Genomic DNA, 9,948 nt, shown 5'->3' on the forward strand with positions numbered 1-9,948 from the left:
CCTCCTTAGTTCAGTTTATTTTCAATAGTTCATTTTATGTTATTTAGTAGTTCATTTGATGTAATGCTTTCACTATTTCCTTTTTTAATTGTTCATCATTAGTTTATAAAAATGCAGCTGCCTTTGGGAGGCCGACCGAGAACGGGCGGATCACGAGGTCAGAGATCAGAGGGGACCCAATCCTGGCTAACACGGTGAACCCACGTTCTCTACTAAAAATACAAAAAAAACTAGGCGGGCGAGTGCGGCGCCTGTAAGTCCCAGTGTACTCGGGAGGCTGAGGCAGGAGAATGGGTGAGCCCGAGAGGCGGGAGCTTGCAGTGAGATGAGAATACTGGCCCACTGCACTCCAGCCCTGGGTGACAATGAGCGCGACTCCGTCTCAAAAAAAAAAAAAAAAAAAGAACAAAAATGCAGCTGCTTTTTAAGTGTTTGATTTGGGTGCTATCCTGGCAACTTTGTCTGAATTTGTTTATTTGTTCTAACCATTTTTTTGTTTATTTTTGGTGAAATATTTAGGGTTTTCTACATATAAGATTATATTCTCTGTGGATAGATATAATTTTACTTCTTAATTTCTGACTTCAATTCCTTACTACCTTTTTTTTGCCACCCAGTTTTGTGCTTGAAACCCAGGGCCCTGGTGGCATAAGCACCCGAGGGAATCTCCTGGTCTGTGGGTTGTGAAGACCGTGGGAAAAGCATAGTATCTGGGTTGGAGTGCACTGTTCCTCACAGCACAGTCCCTCATGGCTTTCCTTGGCTATGGGAGGGAGTTCCCTGACCCCTTGTGCTTCCTGGGTGAAGCAATGCCCCACCCTGCTTCAGCTCACCCTCTGTGGGCTGCACCCACTGTCTAACCAGTCCCAATGAGATGAGCCTGCTACCTCAGTTGGAAATGCAGAAGTCACCCACCCTCTGCACTGATGTCACTGGGAGATGCAGACCAGAGCTGTTCCTATTTGCCCATCTTGCCAGCCACCTAGAGGTTTCCATATATATCTTTTATATCCAATTGTTGTAGTGATATTTAAGTCCTCCCTTTTCTTATTGATCTTCTGTCTCATTTTCTATTATTGAAAGTGAAGTATTGAAGTCTCCTCCTATTCCTATTTTTCTGTTTGATTCTGTCAATATTTGCATCACATATTTTGGAGTTATGATATTTGGTGCATATGATAATAATTGTTATATTTTCTAGGTGGATTGATTCATTTATCATGATTTAATGTCCTTCTTTGTCTCTTATAACTGTTTGTGACTTAAAGCCTATTTTGTCTGCTATTATTATAGCCACCCTGGTTTTCTTTCTCCTTTATTTATTCACATGGAATACTTTTTTCTCTCTTTTCTTTTCTTTTTTTTTTTTTTTCAGAAACAAGGTCTTACCCTGTCACCCAAGCTATAGTGTAGTGCCATGATCATAACTCACTGTAACCTCGAACTCCAAGGCTCAAGCAATCTCCACATCTCAGCCTCATATGTAGCTGGGATTATAGACATTTTCCACCTTGTCTGGTTTTTTGTTGCTGTTGTTTGTTTTTTAGAGACAGTGTCTAAAAAACTGTTGTTTGTTTTTTAGAGACAGTGTTGCTCAGGCTGCTCTCTAACTCCTGGCCTGGCCTCAAGTGATCCTCTTGCCTTGGTCTTGCAAAGTGCTGGAATTATAGGCATAAGCCACAACACATTATCTGGAATAAATTTTTCTATCTTTTCACTTGTCTTAATGTAAGTCCTTAGACCTAAAGTGAATCTCCTGTAGACAGCATAGTGAAATGGATTCGGGGTTTTAGTTTATTATCCATTCTGGCAATCTGTCTTTTGATTGGCATTGAAAGTAATTTACATTCTTGTTTAATGTACATGTAATGTAATTGCTAATAGGAAAGTACTTACATGCAAAATAATTACTGATAGAAAAAGACTTACTAATGCCATTTGGTAATGGTTTTCTATATGCCTTATGGTTTCATTGTCCTTCACGTCCTCCCTTACTGTTTTTCTGAGTGTTCAGTTCATTTTTGTTGTGCCACATTTTGATTCCCTTCTTATTTCCCTTTGTGTATATTTTCTTTGTAGAAAATGTTCTAGTCTTTGCTTTTAGCATAGATATTACAGAAAGTATTTCAGTTACAACCATTTTAAACATAACAACTTCACTTTAATTTCATATAGAATCTCTACTTGTTTACCACTCCACTTTCCGTTTTGTTATTGATGTCTCAAATGACATCTTTATAGATTGTATGCCAATTAACATAGGTTCATAAATGTTTCTGAGCTTGTGTTTTAACTTCTGTTAAAAAATAAACGTGAAGTTATAAACCAAAATCTTAATAATATAGGTTTTAATATTGGTTCATCTATTTATGTTTAGTGAGTTACTTTATATTTTTGTATTGCTTCAAGTTATCATCTAGTGTCCTTTCATTCCAACTTGAAGGATTCCCTTTAGCATGCATTGTAGAGTAGGTCTAATGATAACAAACGAATGAATGCTATTCTTTGTTTATCTAGGAATGTCTTAATTTCTCCCTCAATTATGATGGACAGTTTTCGATATACAAAATTCTCCTTTGACTTTTTTTTGTTCTAAATATCAGTACTTTAAAATATAATCCAATTTCCTCCTAGCCTAAAAGATTTCTGCTGAGAAATCTACTGATAATCCTACTGAGGAAAACTTGTATGTGATGAGTCACTTCTCTCTATGTGCTTTAAGATTCTCTCTTCTTTGACATTCAACTCTTTTACTATGATCTCTCGGTGTGGGTGTCTCTGAACTTTTCGTATTTTGAGTTTTTTAGCCTCTTGAATTTGTATGTCTTTCTTCAAATTTGGGAGATTGTGGTAATTATTCCATCAAATAACCTCTCTTTTATTAATTTATATCTTTTATTAATATTTTATTATGTTAAGGTATTATTTTCTAAATTACTTAATTCTTTGTGTTCTGCTTTAGCTTTTGAGCATATTTAAGACAATTGTTTTAAAAACCTTATCAAGTAACTTCTAAGACTGTTTGCTTATGGATGGTTTCTGAAGATTTAGTTTGTTCTTTGAAATGGGACATCATTTCCTGTGTCTTTTATGCATTGTGGTCTTTAGTTGAAAATTGGATTTGAAAAAACAATCACTTCTTACAGTGCTTGTAGATTAATTCCCTAGAGAAAACACCTTCACTAATCACTCCTGCATGAAAACTCAAGATCTTCTCTGGCCTTTTCTGAGAATACATGTTCATGGGGCCTGTGCATGTGCTCTATTACCCAATTCCCCATGTACGTGGCTGATTTTAAATATCCTCATTCCTTTAAAGGCCTCATCTCTGTTTCTTCTCTGGTCCTTAGATGTTCCATTATTCTGCTTGTAGTCTCTTGCCCTCAGGCATCCACAAGTCTGCAGGTTTCCTGTAGTTTTCACACACCACTGTGGCCACTATTGTTTTTGGTACCTTCCAATCTGGTATTACATCTATGCCACTGTCCCCATCAGCGCTCCAGTTAAGACAAGACAGAAACCATTACCTTGGGCAGGCCCAAGACAAGCCAAGTTATTGTGAACAAGTTCTACTGTTTTTCTTCTGTATTGAGAAACTAGGAATTAAGGAGGCTTCCTCCAACTATGCCACACCACAACAGGGAGGGTGTAGGGACATGGGCAAGAAAAAATGCCACAAAACATATCACCATTTTGAGTGTGGCTTTTTCTTGGCTGAGGGTTCTCTTAGATGCTGCAGCTTTGTAACTGATATCCAGAGTCGTCATAAAGCTACTTTGGTCCATATGTTGCATACTTGGTGTTTCCATAGGGTAGTGAGCACTTGGCTCTTCCTAATTCACCATCTTGCTGACATTGCTCATTTATGCTTGTTTCGAGTTATAAACATTTCATGATAGAAGTTGTCTTCTCTGTTTTGCTTTTTGAAGCAGAAATTATGTCTCTAATATTTATCATAGTTGTAAAATATAGTTGTAGTTCCTCAAGTAGCACAGTTGGATAATAAATATTATGTAGGGTGAACATACCAATGCATATATATCCATTATACTACTACAACATTTATATCAGTCTATGTTGCCATACACATTGTATTCTAGAAATGTTGAAGAAATATCTCCCAGTGTAATCTTTTTTATTTTTATTTAAATAGGTTTCGGGGGAACAGGTGTTGTTGGGTTTCATGGACAAGTTATTTAGTGGTGACTTCTGAGATATTGGTGTACCCATCACTGGAACAGGGTACACTATACCCAATGTGTAGCCTTTTATGTTATGTATACTTTATAGTAGAATTGCTGGATCAAAAACAATATCAATATTCAACTTAAAAAAAACACCAATTGTTTTCCAAAGTAAATTTGCTCGTTTAAACTATTATGAGCACAATATAACATTGGAGTTCCCACTGATCCACATTCTTGCTAACATTTCTTTACTTTTTACCAAATTAATGAAGTAAAATGGTAAAAATTCTTAGTTTTAAAATACATTTCTCTGATTAGTAATGAAATTTAGCACATTTTTCTAATCACCTTTGTTCCTGTGGTGTTCAGGCTGGTCCTTTGTTTTATCCTCTCTATGTGTCATTGATTTGGTTTGCAAAAGCAAACATCTCTTTCTTAATGTCAGTAATTTGTTCCTGCATATCGGATGTTCTATGTAAAAATGCTAATTGAAAACCATTCCTTAAAATCAAAATTTTAGTTTGTTACAAATCAATCTCAAAACCTAAATTTAAAACAGTGAAATCTCTATTTATGGATAAAAATCTTTCTTCTTAAGACATAAAATACTTTAGCTATTATGTCTCTTTTACCAACCAATGAATATAGTTTTTAGCAGCAGTTGCTAAATATTGTCTCTCTTAGTTCTAAAAACAACCTCACCTATATATATGTTCAAAAAATTTTAATATTGATAAAACCAAGCCACATTCTCTTAGATAATGTTAAACAAAGAAGAACATTCTGCAAGCTATATTTTAGTATTTTTGAAATATTTCTGTAGATTTTTATAGGAATATAGTATAATTGTATTTTAATTTTATTTAATTTATCTTTTTATTGTAGCTGCTTTCAAAACCTTATCTTTATCTTAGAACTTCAAAGCCTTACTACAGTGAGCTTATAAGTGAATTTATTTTTTGTGTGTGTTTACATTTCCTCTTATTTCTGAGGCTTTAGTCATTTATTCTGCAAATATTTATTAATGTTTATTACATACCTAATTTATCCCTGGAAACATTCTACATATTGACAGTAATGTAACAAATTAATAGACAAAAATCCTTGTTCTTGGGTCCTTGAGCACGGGGAACAAGGTCGTGAAAACAAGGTCTTGGTGAGGTGCCGCCATTTCATCCGTCCTCGGTCTCTGCGCCTTTCGCAGAGCTTCCAGCATGTTGGGCCACAGCATCCGGAGGTTCACAACCTCTGTGGTCCGTAGGAGCCACTGTGAGGAGGACCCTGAGAAGAATTTGCCATTTTCAGTGGAAAACAAGTGGACGTTACTAGTTAAGACGTGTTTGTACTTTGGATCTGCATTTGCTGCACCCTTCCTTATAGTAAGACACCAACTGCTTAAATCATAAGGATGTTTCAGTTCGTCCATTTAACAGATATGAAGAGCATTTTAAGAGATACAGCCTCTGGAAATGGATCAAACTCTAACTCATGGCATACTAGATATGTTTGTCAATAAATTTATGACATGAAAAAAAAATCCTTGTTCTTTTGAAATTTAAGTTTTTCATCTCTCTCATAATTTCTGAAAAATCCTCAACTGTAGTATTTTTATAGATTGGTTCTCATTCATCCTCTCAGTTTTCTCATTTTGAGACTCTGATTAGATATATTTTGGACCTTTTCATTCTATCTTGCACTTGTATTATCCTCTCATATTTTCCAATTCTTTGACTTTCTGTACTACACTCTGACTATTTATTCAGATCTACCTTTAGGTTTACAAATTTCTATGCAACTGTATTCAATCCAACTTTCATTAGTTCCTTAGAATTTGATATATTAAAAAGCATGTTATTGAGATAAAATTTACCTAAAATAAAATGTATAAAACGTTATTTGTTTATTCAGATAAATTCTGACAATTGTTTACATTTGTGTAACCCCCTCTCAAGGTCAGTTATAAAACATTCCCATACCTCAGAAAGGTTCTTTACACATCTTTCCAGTCAAGTTCTCCTTGAGAAGCATTATCATAGATTAGTCTTACCTATTCTTATATTTTACATAAATAGAATAAAACAGTGTGTATTTGAGGGAGGGGAGTTTGGGAGTGGTGAGTATACATTGAATATGGTGGGATATAAATAATTTATAATCAAAGAGCAGAATATGACAAATTAAAAATGGCCATTGATAAATTTTCACAACTTTCATCATGATATAAAGCCTAGTACAGCTCCATTTTAATATAGTATGGTCCTGCCACTTACTTGAACAATAAATTGCAGCAAAAAAGACATGGCATATCTTCAGAGGCCAAGGGTTAAGTAGCTTTTCTGACTTTTTGATGTATCAACTTGGCTAAGCGGAACTACAATTTCAATAATTTCCATTCTAATTTGATTTTATTTAGGGAAGATGACAAGGGATTTTTCTTTAGGAGATTTGGAGAACTAAGGGAAGGCAATGGTCATTTCTTAGCAAACACATAACTTCTAGTTCTTCCATCAAATATTAATCTAGATGTTGCTAGGTATGGATTTTTCAATCACAAATTTTTTGTAGGGTGATTAATGTTCCTAATATTTTGACTTTAATCTGTTGACTTTAAATTCATCAAAAGGGAGATTATCCAGGGTAGAATTTACTTAATCAGTCCGAAATACTTAAAGGTTGTCATAGACCTCCTGTTTGTGTGAGATTTTAGACACTGAGTCTAGAATTTCTCCCTTTCTCTAGAACTTTCTTTCCAGCTGCCATCTATGGACCAAAATCTTCAACCCATGCCTATGGAATTTCATCCTGAGTTTGATCTTCCCTTCTTGACTGCTTGTTCAATGGATTTCAGACATGCTTAGTCAATTCCCTCAATTGAATAAGATTCCTTGTAAGAAATAAATATGAATGCATACATAATCTACCAGTTCAGCTTCTCTGGTAACCTGAATAATACAGAATTTAAGTAGCAATAGATAGCTAATACAAATTTTGTTATCTTTATTGTGGTGCTGCTTATGAAAAAAAGCAATGGGTAGAATCTGGAAGACTTTTTAAGAGCATGACACAGAATAATTAAATCAGTCTTAATAGTTAGAAACTTGGACTTGTAGGACGCTAGGGGTGAGAACTCAAAAAGTAGGGAAGGATATATTAATGGAAATTGGAGGAAGAAGGACCATGGTTTTATAGTGTTGATGAACTTAACAGAAATATGACTTTCAGTTATGCAGAAAAAAATTTAAATGATCACTTTAGATATGTAGATGAGATCTCCAAACAAAGTGTTTAATGCATGGCATAGTTTTGTTGCTTATTGGTAAAATGTGAGAGAAAAGATATAAATTGAAGGAAGAAGTGCTATATGAAAAGGAAGCAAGACTTGATAATTTTGAAAATTTCAGCTTATCAAGATGCCCAAAGAAACTAAATTAGGAGATTCACTGTTAGAAAATTGTGTTCTAGAGAAAAGGCTGAGGGTGACTCTACAACTGTTGGGAACAGGCCCCCAAAATTTGGCCATAAACTGGCCACAAAACTGGCCATAAACAAAATCTCTGCAGCACTGTGACATGTTTGTGATGGCCATGACACCCACGCTGAAGGTTGTGGATTTACTGGATTGAGGGCAAGGAACACCTGGCCCACCCAGGGCAAAAAACCGCTTAAGGCATTCTTAAACCACAAACAATAGCATGAGCGATTTGCCCCTTAAGGACATGTTCCTGCTGCAGATATCTAGCCAGATGAATCCCTTTATATCAGCCTATCTGTTTGTTTCCCCGTAAGGAATACTTTTAGTTAATCTATAATTTATAGAAACAATGTTTATCACTGGCTTGCTGTCAGTAAATATGTGGGTAAACCTCTGTTCAAGGCTCTTAGCTCTGAAGACTGTGAGACCCCTGATTTCCCACTCCACATGCTATATTTCTACGTGTGTGTGTGTGTGTCTTTAATTCCTCTAGCTCCACTGGGTTAGGGTCTGCACAACCAAGCTGGTCTCGGCATACAACCTCTAAAATATTACAGTATCAGTCACACAAAAGTTTACTTGAAGAGATTAAGGGTTTACCTCACTGATCCTCTCAACTAAATCAGAAAATTACTTGGAACTCTAAGGGCATTTTCCTTCATCCAACTTAGCAGGAGCCAGAAAGAATTAGAGAAGCAGTTATCTTGAAAAGATCAGTGGGTTTGTCTTTTGTCTAATGAAATGAATCCCTATGAAATACATGAAGGCTCACTAGCTTCTTGAGAAATGTATTTTAGCAGAAATGCTGTCAGCTTGGACAAAAAAAAAGACACAGAACTGAAAACAAAACATGTTTCTTNAACTCATAGGGCAGAGCTAAGTGTTCCAAAGATTATTCCTTATCATTGAAACCTGATCTAGGAGCTTTGGTTAGAGTTTGCCTGTCTAGATTTCATAACTTCCATGAACCAGTGACTCAATTTCACCTTTCATTTTGTCCCTCATTCAAACTGAGATGTCCGTAGCTATTATCTTGTATCTGTCATACTATAGTATGTTGAGCGTTGTATTAGTTTGGGTGGGCTCATGTGATTATGGAGGCTGAGAAATTCAAGATCTGCAGCTGGCACGCTAGAGATCCAGGAGAGTTGATGGAGTTGTTGTCTGAGTCCAAAGGCTTGAGAACCAGGAGAATTGATTGTGTAAGTTCCAGTCTGAGTTTGAGTCTGAAGGTAAGATAAGACCGATGTCCCAGTTTAAAGTCAATCAGACAGAGAGAAAGAATTCTTTTAACTCTTATTTTTTTCTGTCCAGGCCTTCAGTGGATTGGATAGAGCCCACTCACACTGGGAGAGTAATCTGCTTTACTCAGTCTACTGATTCAAATGTTAATCTCGTCCAGAAACACCCTCACAGACACACCCAGAGATAATATTTAACCAAATTCCTGATTACCACGTGACCCAGTCAAATTAGTACATAAAATTAACTATCATAGTACACTTTGTGTACTATGCAGATAACTTGTCTCTTTACTTTCACAAATCCACAATACAAAGAAATATTTTGCCTCACAAGAAAAACTGATTAAATCCGTAAGTGTTACTTGTACCCGGTCCATATATAGTTGATGAGATTTTGAAATTTGAGCTGATGCTGTAATGGAATATGAGATTTGGGGGGTATTAAGGTGGTATGAGTATATAGTGCATATAAAAGAGACATAGATCACTGGGGAATCAGAGGGTAGCCTTTTGTGAGAATTTCCTAAGGAGACTCTCCCCACCAATGATTTATGCTTTTTATAATCCCTTCCCACGAAGTGTGGCAAAACCTGAATTGCTTCTAGCCAATAGTATATGGCATAGTTGATGTGGCAGTCACTCCCATGATTATGTTATATAAGACTATCATAGCTGAGTGGAAAGAAATGTTCTCCTGCTGCCTTTTTAGTATAAGAGTTTGGTATATAGCAACATATATATTCAGATATACATAGATAAACACGTACTTTTAAAAGTATTTTGCATTTATCCAGATAGTTAATTTTTCCACACTTCTTCTTGAAGATCTGGAATTCAATACGTTTCCATCTGGTAACTTTTGCCTGACAAATCTCTTAGAGTTTCCTATAGTGAACATCAGCTAGAGACAAATTGTCTTATATTTCATCTGTCTGAAAATGCCTTTATTTTTTCATTTTATAAAAGTTAACTATATTAAAGTATAATGTTATGTTATAAAATGCACAATTTAGTTTATGGTTTGGCAATTTTAGCATATGTATAC

At 35.5% G+C, this 9,948-nt stretch overlaps 1 protein-coding gene across 1 annotated transcript; it reads left to right on the forward strand.

The window, feature by feature from the left end:
• The first annotated feature begins 5,401 nt into the window (after window positions 1–5,401).
• On the forward strand, window positions 5,402–5,705 carry LOC108523175 (cytochrome c oxidase subunit 7C, mitochondrial-like). The gene has a single exon (XM_017863701.1). The coding sequence runs from the start codon at window positions 5,402–5,404 to the stop codon at window positions 5,591–5,593; it is 192 nt and encodes a 63-aa protein (XP_017719190.1). The 3' UTR covers window positions 5,594–5,705.
• The last annotated feature ends 4,243 nt before the right edge of the window (window positions 5,706–9,948 follow it).

The sequence above is a fragment of the Rhinopithecus bieti genome, unplaced genomic scaffold (assembly GCF_001698545.2).
Source record: "Rhinopithecus bieti isolate Rb0 unplaced genomic scaffold, ASM169854v2 scaffold_72709, whole genome shotgun sequence".
In the NCBI taxonomy this organism is placed as follows: domain Eukaryota; kingdom Metazoa; phylum Chordata; class Mammalia; order Primates; family Cercopithecidae; genus Rhinopithecus; species Rhinopithecus bieti.